Raw genomic sequence first — 16,405 nt, forward strand, 5'->3', positions numbered from 1 at the left:
TGATCATTTTACAACCATGAGACCAATGCAAAAGCTGCATTAAATGTTTGTATCAGCTTTAACCTTGTGTTTAATACTAGTTGAGGATATTATTCTGTAGACAACGTCGGAAAATTTGTAAGAATAGCCAAAATACTATTCTTGTATAGAAATTTTAGCCAACATATGAATGATCATTTGAGCCAAAAGTTGATATGGAAGCCACAGTTCTTTTCTATATTTTCCCTTCTACACTTGTCTAAGCTCTCTTCCTTAATCCAACGGCCATGGAGACACGTCTACAGACGTTTTTCTCTTAAGTCTTCTAGACCGAAAGAAACACTAGGAATAAATCACACATTGGTAAAGTTGGACCTCGTCAGATTTTAGAACCAACATTAGTACTTTAGTTACAATTATCATAAATTAAAAAAGTTTGGATAAAATTTGTGTTTAATAAAAAAGGCTAAAATTCCAAATAGATCCACCTACACTTAAGGACTTAGACGGACCAGCTAAAATCATCACTGTGATGTCCCGGTCCAATAACACAATGTCATTTGAAGTGAGAATTACACGTCTTGGGTTCGATTCTTGGAATGGTCAGCGGAATGCTGAAATGCCTTTATGAGTCTTTCCGGCCCTCAGAAAAGTGAATTGCCGTGGTGAAGCCATCAGCCTGTCCCCCAAGTTAGAAAGAACCCCCACACGCCAACAGCTAGGTTCTCCGATCGTAAACCCTACTCTCAACGTATCTATTAAATGATAATTCTTTCCCCACCAACACCGGGTCTCTCCCACCTCTTGACCAATCAATTTTCAATTCCTGAAACCCGAATTGTTCCCATTTTGTGTTATTATGCAATAAAGGGTTTCTATTTGAATTTCGTATGTTCTTTGTGATATTTGTATTAAAAAAAACTTTGCAGAGAACAATCGCAGTAGGAGGGAGTTTTGCCATGGCATAAAACAAATACACAAGTAAATTTCAAGATTATACTACACTTGTGTATTTGTAAGATTAGAGGGTGATTTGCTGGAATAAAATCACCATTCTTGTTAGACGTGTTTAGTAGGGGGATGTTGTGCGTATGATTCGAACTCTTACATTGTGAGGTGAAGTTGGATGCATCCATAGATATAAAAAGTTATAGTATATCATGTCCCCCAGTTTTGTGACAAACTTTCTTTAATGTCACTTAAGGTCTAGTGGTATTATTCTTCACTTGTAAGTGAGAGGTCTTAGGTTTGATTCTCGCCAAAGGTGAATTTGAACCACATTATTGCTAGCCCATTGTGAGGTTAAACACACCTCTTTCCCCTTAGTGTAGATAATATCATTTGTTCAAAAAAAAAAAAGAACTTTCTTTAATCACAAGGACAAGAAATAGCGGCAGTATTGTAAATACATTAAAGTTTGGTGGCACCGAAAACTATTTCTTCATAAAATTTTTATTATGAAGAAACTTTAACCTAATAACTATACTATCATTGTGCCCCAAAACTTCAACTTAATAATTTGTTACGTTCCATTATTTTTTTACTTATTATTATTGGAAGTGATGTACTGGACGTGATGGAAGTAAGTGATGTACTTGACGTGATGAAAGTAATGTAACGCCACTTTTCCTTTATTCCTTAATTTGCTCTTTAATTCATGGTCTTATGTCTCCCTTGAAACTTGTAATTATACATTTGCTGCACGTTAGCTAGCTTATACTTTTTGGTTCTTTATATGGCCTATTATTAGGCTTTGTCTTTTTAGCCTTTAAGTCACTCTTAAGCTCTCTATAAGAGCTTCTCCCTTGTACTTGGTTTCTTATGATGAATTATACAAATAGTTGAAACTAAAAAGTTCAATATGGTATCAGAGCAGGAACCATAGGGTCCTGTCTCTGTTGTTTTTCTTTTGTTTCATTTTTCCTTATGTTCATCATTTGTTGAGATGGCAGAAGACAATCCATTCGGTTCTAAGGATACAAGTTCCTCAACCTTAACACCAACCAACATGATACACGGTGAGATCAACCAAACCAACGACTGTGCTCAGTATTGTTGAACGAGTTCAATTATTTGCCTTGGTCACGAGCCGTCTCTCTTGCCCTAGGAGGAAGATCGAAGCTAGGGTACGTAAATGGAACCATTAAGTCTCCAGAATCCACCTCACTCTCTTTTGGTGCATGGCATTCAAATGATCAGCTCGTAATGTCTTGGATTCTCAACTCGATGGCGCCCAAGTTGTCGGAGTTCTTCAGCTATTCAGGATCTTCATACCTACTATGGGAATCTGTCAAGGAAATGTATAGAAGCCAAAACAATGCTACCCGTGTATTTGAACTGAAGAAGAGTCTTGCTGGCCTAAAGCAAGGTGACCAATCCTTCGTTCAGCACCTTGGAAGCATGAAATCTATGTGGAATGAGCTTGATCTAAACCGTCCACACACAACCGAATCCGTTGTGCTCTTGAAGAGGGCTGATGAAGATAAAGTATTTCAACTATTGGCAAGCTTGGGAGTTGAGTATGAAGATCTTCGTAGTCATTTGCTAATGACTCCAGAATTACCATCATTCATTAGCGTGTGTCATGCAGTTCAAAGGAAGAAACTCGAAGAAATGTAATGCATATTGAGCCAAAGTCTAGCTCTGAGGCTAGGGCTCTCACTAGCAACCACAAAATCTGTGGTGAAAGAGTTTTTAATGGGAAGAAGGCTGACTGGAAGTGCACATATTGCAACACTAAGGGGCACCTACGGGAAAAATGTTGGATCTTACATCCTGAGTTAAAACCTAAGTTTGACAGGGAAGGGAAAATGATCAAAGATGGGAAAGGGTTTGCTTCAAAAACCCTCCGTGCAACTAAGTGTTCAGCTGATGAGATGGCAAACTTCACTTCAAATCTGATTTCCTTGATTAATGAATTTGCTACCTTTCTCCAAAGAAAGAATGGGACCACTAAGAATGAAAAGATGATCACTGAAAACTCCACTACCACGCTTGGAAAATTCGCTGGCTTCTTGGAAGGTTCAGATACCACAACACACGACAATATCCCAGGTATTATTAGTGCACTCTTCATTGTTCTCAATGCACATCTCACACATGATTTTTGGATTGTAGACTTAGGTGCCACTGATCATATAACTAATAAAACATCTTGTCTTCATGAGTTTAAAAAATTATCTAATCCTACTCATGTATCTGTAGCAAATGGTAAAGGGGAACCTGTTCTAGGAAAAGGAAAAATTAGGTTGATGGGTAATGATGTAGAGTCCACTGCACTTTACGTACCTTCATTTCCATTCCAACTTTTGTCCATAGGAAAAATCACGCACACTTTGGACTGCCTTGCCATATTTTCTAATCATAACGTTGTGTTTCAGGATCGAGTCACTCAGAAGAAGATTGGTGAAGGGTTATTCTTAAATGGTCTATACTACCTCTCAAAGAAGTTCAATCTTGTTAAGGATCCCATTGCCAACCTAAGTCATGCCCAGGAGTACCAACTTTGGCACCAACGTCTTGCTCATCCCTCAGAAACAGTGATGTCTAAGTTATTTCCAAATTTTTGTAAAAGCACACATGAGTGCGAGATCTGTCAAATGTCAAAATCCACTAAGCTGCCTTTTGTATCCTCTCAGTCTAGAACTAGTAAGCTTTTTGAAGTTGTTCACTCAGATATTTGAGGACCTTCTCATGTTGAGTCATTCGATGGATACAAGTATTATGTCACTTTTATTGATGATTATTCTAGGGTTACCTGGTTGTATCTTTTAAAGTTTAAAGGTGATTTTTTTGAAGCTTTCAAAAACTTTAACAAACTAATAACCAATCAATTCGCCTTTAAATTATATACTTTAAGGTCAGATAATGGCACCGAGTATACATCCAATAACATGTCCAATTACTTGAGCAATCATGACATCTTGCATCAAACTAGTTGTGTTGGTACACCATAACAAAACGGTGTAGCCGAGCAAAAGAATAGGGATTTGTTGGAGAAAACAAGGTCCCTTATGTTTCAGATGCAAGTTCCCAAGAGATTCTGGTCCTAAGTACTTCTCACTGCAACCTACATCATTAACATACTTCCAACTCGTGTGTTGAATGCTAAGTCACCTTTTGAAGTCATGAAAGGAAAAGCTGTCGATTTGACTCATCTCATGATCTTTGGATGTACTTGTTATGTCCACATCCAAGCTACTCATCGTGATAAACTAGAACCTAGAGCTATGAAATGTGCATTTATGGGGTACTCTAGTTCTCAAAAGGGATACAAATGTTATAACTCACACACTGGGAAGCTTGTTGTCTCTAGAGATATTCGGTTTGATGAAGTCACTCATTTCTTTCACAAGGATTCTGAGAATAATCCTCAGGGGGAGAGTCTAATGGACACCTTTCCACTGCCTACTCTTGGAGAAATTCATGCAAACCCCCCAAACCCTATCATTAATACCAACATTGATGAAGTGGTCAGTGAGGAAGTACCCAGTGCTCCAGCACCACAACCACAAGCTGCAACTCCACAATCAGTAGTAGCACCAAGAAGGAACCCTGCTCGAGATTGACATCCCCCGTTAAGGTTACAAGAGTACGTTACGTACTCTGCAAGGTACCCTATCTCTGAAGCTATTACTTACCAAAAGTTGTCAGCCTCCCATGCATTATTTCTAAACCAATTGTCAAACAATCTTGAGCCAAGAAGTTTTCAAGAAGCCATGTGTACACCTGTGTGGCAAGAAGCCATGCATGAAGAGCTCAAGGCATTGGATGAAAATCAAACTTGGAGTGTGGTTGATCTTCCCAAAGGCCAGAAGGTTGTAGGGAGTAGATGGATATACAAGACAAAATTCAATTCTAATGGTACCATTGAGAGACACAAGGCTCGATTGGTAGCCCGTGGTTTCACACAAACTTACAATATTGATTACGAGGAGACTTTTGCCCTGGTTACCAAAATGAACACAGTGAGGGTGTTGCTATCAGTGGCAGTCAATCATGAGTGGCCCTTGTTTCAAATGGATGTAAAAAATTCTTTCCTCCATGGTGATCTTGAAGAAAATGTGTACATGAAGCTACCATCTGGACACCTACGAGAAGGTGAACCTAACAAAGTTTGCAAGCTCCATAAGGCTATATATGGACTCAAACAATCCCCTCGAGCTTGGTATTCCAAATTGAGCTCAGTTCTTAAAGTTGCAGGGTTTAAAAGAAGTCATGTTAACTCCTCTTTATTTGTTTGCAGTGGTGTCCTAGGGAAGCTGGTTATGCTTATATATGTTGATGATCTTATAATTACGGGGGACAATGTGAATGAAATCAATGCTCTTAAGTGCTCCCTACACCAACAATTTGCCATTAAAGATTTGGAAGTCTTGAAATACTTTCTTGGCATTGAGATGGCCACTTCTTCCAAGGGGTTATTCTTAAATCAAAGAAAGTATGTAGTTGATCTTCTTGATGAAGCACACATGCTTGAGTGTAAACCTACTCGCACTCCCTTTGTTAGCAAACTTCAGTTGGATGCCAAAGGTGAGCCACTCTCCAATCCTGGTTTTTATCAGCGCATGGTTGGAAAACTTATTTACCTCACGATTACTTAACCTGACATTGCTTACTCAGTGTGCCTTGTCAGCCAGTTTATGCAATCTCCTACATCGGTTCATTGGGAGATTGTCAAGAGAATACTTAGATATCTCAAAGGTTCGGTCGGTAGAGGCATACTCATGAAGAAAAATGGGTCCACTCACATCATGGCCTACACTGATACTGATTGGGCTGGTAATGCCCTTGATCGAAAGTCCACCACAGGTTTTTGTACTTTTGTTGGAGGTAATTTGGACACTTGGAAGAGTAAGAAACAAACCGTGGTTGCAAGATCCAGTGCTAAAGCTGAATATAGGGCCATGGCGGCAGCAGCTTGTGAACTTATATGGTTGAAGAGTCTTCTATTTGATCTTGGCTTCACCAGCAAGGAACCAATGTCGTTGTTTTGTGACAACCAGGCCACAATGCATATTGCTTCTAATCCGGTATTTCATGAAAGGACGAAGCACATTGAAGTTGATTGTCATTACATTCGTACACAAGTTCAATCCAATGTCATCAACACTGTATACACTAGAAGCCATGTTTAACTTGTTGATCTCTTCATGAAAGCTCTAGACTCTACCCAATTTCAACGGTTGTTGTGCAAGCTTGGATTAATTAACCCTCTTGATCCAGCTTGATAGGGGGGGTATTGGAAGTGATGTACTGGACGTGATGGAAGTGATGTAACACCACTTTTCCTTTGTTCCTTAATTTGCTCCTTAATTCATGGTCTTATGTCTCCCTTGAAACTTGTAATTATACATTTGCTGCACGTTAGCTAGCTTATACTTTTTGGTTCTTTATATGGCCTATTATTAGGCTTTGTCTTTTTAGCCTTTAAGTCACTCTCAAGCTCTCTATAAGAGCTTCTCCCTTGTACTTGGTTTCTTATGTTGAATTATACAAATAGTTGAAACTAAAAAGTTCAATAATTATTAATAAAAGTTTATTGTCTGAAGTACTTTGCATTAAAAGTTAAAACTCCCTTTATGTTATATATATATGTACACTCGAATGTCGAAACCATCATCTTCGTATCACCAACTCAACGACTTTTAGGGTTTACAAAAGACTCGAGATAAAGCAATTTGATGCACTATATATTTTAGAAAATGCCGTGTCATACATGCATAGACTGCTGGGTAAGATGTTGATCAGTGGATTCATCCACAAGAGAAGCACCTCGATGCACAATGATAATCGACGCATTGGCAACAAATCTGGACGACACCAACGTATCTCCCAAAGGTCCTAGCTCTGGACAGTCACCCCACTCAGATAGCCCAAAAGTGATGAGTGGTGAGGAAACTCCTTGCCCTCTTCCCACAATATAAAGATCATAGTCACTTGCCATGTCGCTTAATAGTTGGAGAGTTTCCTCTCCATTGTTCACTACCTCCGTAATTAGTTTTATGTAAGGATGGTTCTTAGCATTGAGCATAAAGCCCTCTATACATTGGTCGTCCAATTGCTTCTCTTTCTCGTTTCCCTTTACGTCCTGCAAAATCTTATTGTTTTCTTCCTCGTGATGGTCACCGTTATTCTTATCGTTATTGAGAAGGAGATCGGAACCAACTGTTGCATCCTTACCGACAATGAAACGTACAATAGTTAACCTGATATTAGGGTTTGGAATAGGATTGCTAGCCAGCCTCCACGCATAAGCCAATGCCTCGCGGTCGTCTGGGCCGCCAATAAAAAGCATGGAACAGCGGTGGTGACGGTGCCCTTGACCGTTATTTCCATTTTTAGTTTCAGATAAATCGCCGAGGCCACGATCCACAAAGACAGCCACAGAACAGGGTACATTCTCTAAAAGATTCCTGTTAACGTCTCTAACACTAGCGTTTCCACTGTCCATTCCTCCGTCAATGGTGGATTGCTTATGAAAAGGAACAATTATAAGGTCTGCCTGTTTTTCCTCGGCAAGGTTGCAAATGTCCTCGTGTATGGTGGTGTAAGAAGACACAGTCGTTAGTGCCTCGACAGACACGCTGCCTTCTTCACACTCACTCTCAAATTTTTCAAAGGCAGCAACAATGTTGTTCGACGATGTCGAAAAGTGCGCATGCTTTGCGTGATTTTGATTTTTAGTTGTACTGCTCGCACTGGTTGTCCTATTCAAGTTGCATGTGTCGTGCACTATGAGCATGGCCGAAGCATGACTTCTTAGCTCCACCAGGTGGACGGCAAATACAGAAATTGGGGATTGCTTCGTGGGATTTGAAGCCTCCAAGAGATTGATGACGCCGGAAACATTGCTTGTCGAATGGATGCAAGTAAGGATGCGAAACTCCGAGTTTGGTTGAATGCTTCTTATGCTTCTATGCTTGTAATGCTTAGATGTCCCATTGCGCTTGTAGATCAGGTTCAAAATGGGTCCAACAGCAGCCGTCATTACACAAACCGCAGCCATCATTACTGAAAATGTGTGGTGGTCCAAAACCTAATATTCAAATATGCAGCCATATAAGATTGACTGGGACAAACATTACAATTTGATATATAATGCACAAAAGGAATTCAAATCAACAATTGTCGCCAATCATGATATAGCCCCTTTTATTTCTCACATACTAAACTAAATCCTTGGTTTTTTTTATAAGAAACTAGAGACTTTTATAGTCTTTTTTAAGGTCTTCATCAATTGGTCGGAAATTTTGAGTTTGATTCTCGTTAATTTAAGCATAAAACTCAAATAGTGAGCCGGAAAATTTTAGTCTAATAATAGGGGTCAGTTCAATTATTAAATGTATTACATGGGTAATACATCTCATGAGTTTGATTCCTATTAAATGGATTATATATGTACCAACGTTAATCAAACACTATATCTATAATCTATAAACCAGTCACAAAAATCAAATTGCTGCATATATATGAAAAATATATTGATAAAAAAATCTATGAACAAGAGGAATTAATCAAATCCCATACACTTGCATTAATGTAAACAATCAAAACCTGTTGAAAAAGAGATATGCTCAAGAGGAAAAATCTAAAATTAGTGGCTGCCAGAATTGAGGATAACTAGTTATATATATGCGCGAATGTACGTACATACCTTTAAGTCCCTGCCAGAATTGAGGATTATTAGTGAGACTACGCCTTTGGTGTTCATGACAAGTCCGAGGGCGAAACTATCGCGCATTGGCATTTTGTTAATGATAGCAGCGACGAAGGTTACAACAAGTTTAGCGAGCGAAGCCAAAACAATAACTGGCAAGACAAATAGTATGTCTTTTTTGTCAAGGATGACTGCTTGGACATGCGTTCTCATCCCAAGCACTAAAAAGAAGAGGGACATCATAACGTTTGACACAAAGTCGTCAACCTTCTGTATAATTGCGTTTTTGAGCTCTCCCTTTGGCACTATGGCTCCCATTGTGAAAGCTCCGAGAATGGAGTGTGCCCCGCATGCATCACTTAAGTACCCGAAAAATAAAACCCCGGCTAGAATGAAGCATATTTGAGGATCCATGTCGTAGAATGAAGTACCATTGTCGTTAGAAGCGTCGTTGGTGTTAGAAAACATCCATGACAAGGTAGGACGAACCACAAAAACTAAAAATATTATTAATGCTGAGGTGGATAAGACCGTATAAACTTGATAACCGTCACTTGTTGAGGCCACTGTGCCCACAAGAAGAATCCAACAGATGAGGTCGCTGGTAACACTTACAGACAAGGCCGTTCGTCCAACGTCAGAGTGGAGGAGCTTCACGTGTGCAAGTACTCCGGCGAGTTCCCCGAAGTTGGTGGAGGCAAGAATGATTCCCCAGAATATAGGACCGTACGTACGAGCCTTTAGTTTAGTAACAGTAGTAAGACCATCCTCCTGTCGTGTTAGGACTCTGTACAAGGCATAGCCAAAAGGTAGGGGAAGAAGAATACCAGCAGCGGCAATGCTCAAAACTTTTTTTCTAGCGTGGAATATTGGCTTGAAATCCACTTGCAAACCCAGGACGAACATGTAGTAAATCAACCCTAGGTTGGCCATTGTCTCCATGGTCAACGTGCTTTTGAATGGAAATACGTAGTTGCGAGCGAACGCCGTGCCCCCAAACGCAGATGGACCCAATATCACGCCACCCTTTCAATATGATTAATGAGTGCTTCAATTCGTATTCATTCATTTACATTAAATTTATAAATAAAATGATAATTTTCTATTTAAATTAAGGAATTTCTTTTGATAGTGTACGTACAACTAGAACCAACAATACAAACTGCCAGCATGTAGAAAAAGAAAATAATGAAAAGTGCGTGCATGCATGACATATTAATGTAGGATATACGAGGAAGGTAAAAGAGTCTACATATTGGTGAAAGGAGAAACCTTGCAAATTAGACTACTCCCCATATTGCCAATTGATTTTATGGTGGAACCTTAACTTTCTATATGATATGTACGTAGCCTCATGCATAATATATATATATATATATATATATATATATATAAATATATAAATTTGACAAATATAAATACACACACACGTTTAGAGATAATTAAAAAGAAGAGAGAATTACAACTTACAATAATGTGAGAAATAACGCGAGGAATGTGAAAAGGTGTAAGAAGCAGCTTGAGAAGGTAACAAAGGGACATGATCACAGCTTGTTGGATGAAGAAGAGAGGAAGAGTTGAAAGCAAGGCATTTTCAGCCTTCCACAAGCCAGTGGTGTGTGTCAAAGTTTTATTAAAACACACCCTTATAGTTTCTACATTCGCCTCCAGTACTACCCAACCATTGCCCCGTCGTTGACCCCGAGCAGCCATTACGTACGTACGGTACGTAATAAAAAATGGCTAGCTAGGTTTTCATCATCTGAAACTGGTATAGACATATACCCCAACCATAACCATAATATTATTTCCTCATCATAGCCAGCTCCTTATTAGTTGGGATCGAAGAGAAAAGCAAACAAAAAGACAGCTAATGAAAGCTTAATACAAATTAATTAAAGAGGCAAGTACACATAATACATTCCTCATTTTACCAAGTCAACGAAGACGTTGATCTGTCCTAACCTATCTTTGTTGTGAAACTTACTAAATTAAACAGATGCGGTTCTTCATAATCGATTTTTTTATAATGTTAAAAATACTAAATTTGAGTCCTTAAAATGTGCCACATGGCATGCCGTAAAATAAAAGTATATCTGTGGTCATCATGCATTTGAATGGAAATACGTAGTCAAATTAAACGTCGTTTCCTCAAACACAGATTGACCCAAAATCACACCACCCTTTCAATATGATTAATGAGTGCTTAGTATATTCATTCATTTTCATTAAATTATATACATGCTAATTTTCTATAGAAAGGAATTTAACTCTTTTGATAGCGTAAGTACGTAGTAGCACCAATAATACTACCTGCATCAGCATGTCACGTAGAAAAAAAGGGTAATGCTAGGGAGATTAAATTTGGAGACAAAATTTTGAAAACTAAAGGACATGGAAGTTGATGATTGGTTGATTACTTAAACATTGATAAATGTGCTTATTTATATTGGTTACACATCATTTAGTTTGCAAATTTAGTTTGCAAATTTAATCTCTCTAACATTATGATGCATATTGGTAGCTTGCGGCTGCCACAGTAGATAAAAAAATAAATCGAGGAGAGATTAACACACACATACATACATACATGTGTAGAGATAATATATTGAGAAGAAGAGAGAATTACAACTTACAATAATGTGAGCAATGATGCGAGGTTAGTGGAAAGGAGGAAGGAGAAGCTTGACAAGGTAACAAACGGACATGATGACAGATTGTTGGATGAAGAAGAGAGGAAGAGTTGAAAGGAAGGCATTTTCAGCCTTCCACAAGTTAGTGGTGTGTGTTAACGTTTTATGAAAACAGACCCTTATAGTTTCTAGATTTGCCTCCAGTACCACCCAACCATTCCCATGTTCTTGAACCGGAGAATCCATTATTAATTACTATGAAATCTGCTCTCTAATTAAACTCAAGAGATTAATTAGCTAGCTAGGGTTTCATCATATATATGCAACTAGTCCAAGGCAAAAGCAAACACAGAGAACTAACGAAAGAAAAAGAAAAAGCATCGAAGATAAGCGCTCAATACTAATTAAAGAGGAAGTACACGTGAATGATAAAATTATAGTTTCGGGAGTTTAGCAACTAGTTCAGTTAGTTGATTAGTTGTTTAGCTGCGGCTAAGCTAGCTGTAACGTATGGTTTTCCGCTTAATTTGGTTGCCATATTCTTCTTAATCCAGGATAGACTACTTTTGGGGTTTTCATGCATACAATTAATTCAAGGGAGTTTTAACGAAAGCCTGTGGTACTGTTAACTTTAACGAAAAACCATATTTTTATACTAAAAAGTCAAACCTGGTACTATTCACTTTACTTTTTATTTTGTCGTTATCATTAAAACTGAAAGTTTTCAAGCCATTTTCATTAGTTTTCCTTTAATTCAATAGGTTTGTGTGACTCCCAAGTCCTAACTAAAATTTGGTGCCAGCCCACATACATAGTCCTCATTTTGCCTAGTCAACGTTGATATATCCTAACTCACTCTAGCCTATAGATAATTAAGGAAAATACTAGAATAGTATCACGAAATGATATATTCTTGTTTTCAGTCATTTGTATACTAGATAAAGTTAGAGCTAGTAACACAAAGTCATCCATTTGTATATATATATATATATATATATATATATATATATCTAGGTTTTCATAATGTTATTTTGACTAATATTAATTGGATTGTGATATTCACACACCCCTTTTTACTTCTCACACACTCTTTTAATTTTCAATCATCAGATCAAATGAATTGAAGAATATTAAAGAACATAAATTAATAAGAAATGTATGAAAAATAAAAAAAGGGTGTGTGGATAACACACCCCTATTAATTAATCAAGCTCATACATACAATTTTTGTATGCTGTGATAGTAAACATTCACATTAGTTCTTTAAATTGGGAGCTTTAATAAAAAAAATTTGGACTAACTTTAATTTAACAAAACCACCATAAACTATTATTTAACAAAAAAAAGTAATATTTAATCATAAGAACAAAACTATTCATATGTCGTATGCCCAACAAACATTAAAACACACGAGCTGAATTAAAAGCCTAACAATCAATAATTTTTTTCTCCAACCCATGTCCCTGACAAAAACCTCCCGTTAGAAATAAACCTGCACTTATTTATAAGTATGCGACTGCCTCATTAAAACTAATATTTTATTGTAAAAGATGAGTATTTTATTGTATTCATTTATTTTAAGTAATTAATTGTGGCTTCGAAAAGTATCATAAACTAATATTTATCTTATGTGATTTATTGTTGGAGAAGTAGCATCCGTATTGCCAATATTTCCAACATAAAATCCAACAGTTCATGTTCATGTTCAATCTTAAAAAAAAAAAAAACCACATCCTCAATTAAACTTTTGCATCTAAATTTCATTTGCCTCAGGGATAGAAAATGTATTTGCAAGATCAGGTCAAGGTTGACTAGTATATCCAACTAATCAGAGTCTGCCCATATCAGTTTCACAACACCATATCCTAAACTTGAACACATTTACATATCAATTCAAACAGTAGTGACAAAGCAATGATGAATTAAAGTATGTCGGATTGACTAGTCAAGCTTATTAATCAACTAAGTACATATTCATCAGTTAACCAAACACAAATTACAAATCAAACTTATTCACTACAAGTTTTCCTAGTCAATAACAATTCATTTCGTAGCACATAATATGCAGTGTAAACTTAGTCACAAACACATATCAATTAACAACTCAAAGGATGCATGAAACATATACTAGTAAATAAGATATGTGAACAAGTTTAAGAGACAAAAGACACAATAAGTTTTTGGCTGGAAAAACCCACATCTAGGTAAAAAAATGAGGGACCATCCATTGAGTCAAATCCACTAATGCAAATAAGGTTCATACAAAGATCCACACAAAACTCAATTTCTAGATCTAATCTACGTATCAACTTTACCTTTGTGCAACCTTACTGTGCACGAGTTGAGGATTCATTCGGTCTTCACAAAGTGGTCGCTCCTCATGAGCTCATCACCTTGTGGCACCGAAATAGAGTTGTCTCTAGTCTTCACGAGATGACAACTCCTCTTAAACTCTTCACCTTATGGCACCGAGATCAATACCAACAAATGCAAAATGATATGATGATAATGATCTAATCAAATCTGGATTCAATGACCGGTCAGTTTCTTCAGTCAAACAGTCGAAAGAAGAAACTGACAAGAATCCAAAAACGGGTCAGTTTAAAGATGAAACTTGAAGAACTTGACCACAAAATGAAAACAAAACCATGAATAACAATGCAACCCTATTCTGCAATGATTGGGTGTTTAATGCATGAACATGGTTTTATGGCTAGGGTTTCTGATGAAGAACACAAGAGGCAATCCAAGGTTTAAAAAACTCTTTGAAAATGTAAAATTTCCTAGCCAAAATAATTGAGCATATAAGAAGATTCAAACAAGCATTTTCAAAGAATTATAAATATTCAAAGAAGAATATTACCCAGAAATAATGCTTGATGCTCCTAGGAAGGTCTGAGATGGAAAGGAAAAACAAACCCTCTCAAAATTATAAACTTTCTATTTAAAAAGGAAATGAAATCCTCTAACCCTATTAAAACAAATCCTTTGATTTCTACAAACAAAGGTGCAAAGAGACACTTGTTAAATGTACAACCTGTTTGTACCATACTTAGGGCATCCGTATTTAGACCTCGTATAAATACTCGAGGGACTCAAATGTAATTATGTAATAAATGGAGGGGCAAATATGTAATAAGTGAGGATCCCTTATTCTATAAAAGGGCATCCTCACCCTCACAAACTTGAAGCCTCATCCTCACATACAGAGGCTCTCTCCCTCACAATCCTTTCACAAACAGAAAAATACAATATCAGTGTGGAAGTAGCCTAAACATTGGGGTGAACCACGATACATCTTGTGTTATTTATTTTCTTGTAAATTCACGGTCGGATTTACGTTGTTCCAAGACCCCTCCGGTTTTGTGCATCAACATTTGGCGTCGTCTGTGGGAATTGATACAAAAAGTTGTGTCAGTTCTCTTTCATTTTTTCACCTCCACCATGAATCTGCAAAATCAGCAAAAACCCAACAACCCAAAGCTTTCCCAGAAAACCCAAGAAACCAGTCCCATCTCTCTCTCTCTCTCTTTCCGTTGCTTCTATAATCTTCCCACTCTAAAGACTACAGTGAACTTCCCTTTGAAAACTATGAGGTTTTTTCCACTTTCAAACCAACTTTAGCAATCAACATGGCAGAGGCAGAGGAATCCAAGAAGCTAGAATCCGAGTCACCCTCGGATCCTCCACCCGTTCCGACTACGGCTTCGGTGGAGAAAGAGAAGCCGCTTGTGGAAGCTCCAAAAGACCTTGTGTCCCACAAGGACAAATATGAAATTCCACAACCTCCTTCTCCTGAAAGCAAGGCTGAGCTTGATGAGTCGAAAACCCTTACTACTGTTGTTGACAAGACTTCGGAACCTATTGCCGAAGAGAAATGTAAGGAGGGTTCCATCAATCGCGATGCTATGCTAGCAAAAGTTGCAATAGAGAAAAGGCTGTCACTTATCAGAGCATGGGAAAAAATTGGGAAATTAAGGGCAGAGAATAAGGTTGTGGCGAATTGCCCCAAATGTTGTCGCCCGAGCTGATGACCCAAGCCTAGGCATATGCCCAGGCCCGCGCTTCGCCTCCTCTGCCACCCCCTTCGCCCCATGTTGCACCTCACGGCGTTGGTCATTCGAAGAACCAGCTTCCCTGCGCTAATTGCAAAGCCATCCTCAACGTGCTTAATGGCCTCGCGAGGTTCCGGTGCCCTCAGTGCCAAGTTGACATGGCTGTCGATGTCTCGAAGCTCCAGTAGTCCCCCGCGAGGTTCCATTAGTTAATCAAAATCAATTCGTACTGCTGTCTGTACTAGCTTGCTTAGTTGAAAGCAACAGTAGTGCTCTTTAATTCCTATCGATGGCCGTAATTCCATGCAAGCACCTTGTTATTGTGGCTTTCTTCTTGCTTTGTATCGTCTCTATCACAGCTTCAGCCAGCAGATCAGTGCCGGTTTCGGCGCTAACAAGTCTGCCTCCGCATCAGCCGCAACTGCTGCCACCATGATGCTCCAGCATTAACTCATGATGTCCAAATCAGGCGCATCCGACTCCGGCTTTGGTCCCATGGGATTGTCTTTGGGAAACAACGGTGACTTTGAGCGCTCCAAGAACGACGTCGACGACGGCTCCTCCTTCAAATCCCCCAATCAAGTGGGCGGCGATGAGGCTTGTTCTTCAATCCTTGTTTAATGGCTTCTTCTAAACCGAGTATTGGCAGAGGAACTGAGGCCTCGAGAAGAAACTTGAACAACTCGACTCGGAGCTCCGGCAAGTTGTCGTTGGACGACGTGTTCGGCAGAGGGAAAGAGAGAGGGATTCCAAGAGTTTTGAATGACTTGAAAGACGCGTTGTCGACGTTTCAGCAAACGTTCATCGTTTCTGACACCACCAAACCCGATTACCCGAGTTATGAAGCGGATGCACTAAGTCAAGCCGACGAGTTTTACACTTAGAATTCCATATTTGTACAGTTGAATGATAATCATGTGCTATGGGTCCTCTTTTGGGAAATGAAAAGAAAAAAACAAAGGATGTCTGGAGAAAGCAAAAGCAAAAAGACGACGCAGTGAACAGAGAGAAAGCAAAAGCAAAATAAGATAAAAAGAAGCGGACATAATTGCGGTAGTGATGGCATGCAGAAAAGGGAA

The 16,405-nt window shown here is 38.4% G+C and overlaps 3 protein-coding genes across 3 annotated transcripts; 1 reads left to right on the forward strand and 2 right to left on the reverse strand.

The window, feature by feature from the left end:
• Nucleotides 1-6,691: 6,691 nt before the first annotated feature.
• On the reverse strand, nt 6,692-7,987 carry LOC126602646 (cation/H(+) antiporter 15-like). Its single transcript, XM_050269563.1, has one exon. The coding sequence runs from the start codon at nt 7,985-7,987 to the stop codon at nt 6,692-6,694; it is 1,296 nt and encodes a 431-aa protein (XP_050125520.1).
• Nucleotides 7,988-8,475: 488 nt separating this feature from the next.
• LOC126602647 (cation/H(+) antiporter 23, chloroplastic-like) lies at nt 8,476-9,580 on the reverse strand. Its single transcript, XM_050269564.1, has 2 exons — nt 8,636-9,580; nt 8,476-8,535 (listed from the first exon to the last, which is right to left on the reverse strand). The coding sequence occupies exons 1-2, from the start codon at nt 9,578-9,580 to the stop codon at nt 8,476-8,478; spliced, it is 1,005 nt and encodes a 334-aa protein (XP_050125521.1).
• A 5,323-nt stretch (nt 9,581-14,903) lies between these two features.
• On the forward strand, nt 14,904-15,947 carry LOC126602648 (remorin-like). Its single transcript, XM_050269565.1, has 2 exons — nt 14,904-15,285; nt 15,796-15,947. The coding sequence occupies exons 1-2, from the start codon at nt 14,904-14,906 to the stop codon at nt 15,945-15,947; spliced, it is 534 nt and encodes a 177-aa protein (XP_050125522.1).
• The last annotated feature ends 458 nt before the right edge of the window (nt 15,948-16,405 follow it).

This window comes from Malus sylvestris, chromosome 15 (genome assembly GCF_916048215.2).
Source record: "Malus sylvestris chromosome 15, drMalSylv7.2, whole genome shotgun sequence".
In the NCBI taxonomy this organism is placed as follows: Eukaryota; Viridiplantae; Streptophyta; class Magnoliopsida; order Rosales; family Rosaceae; genus Malus; species Malus sylvestris.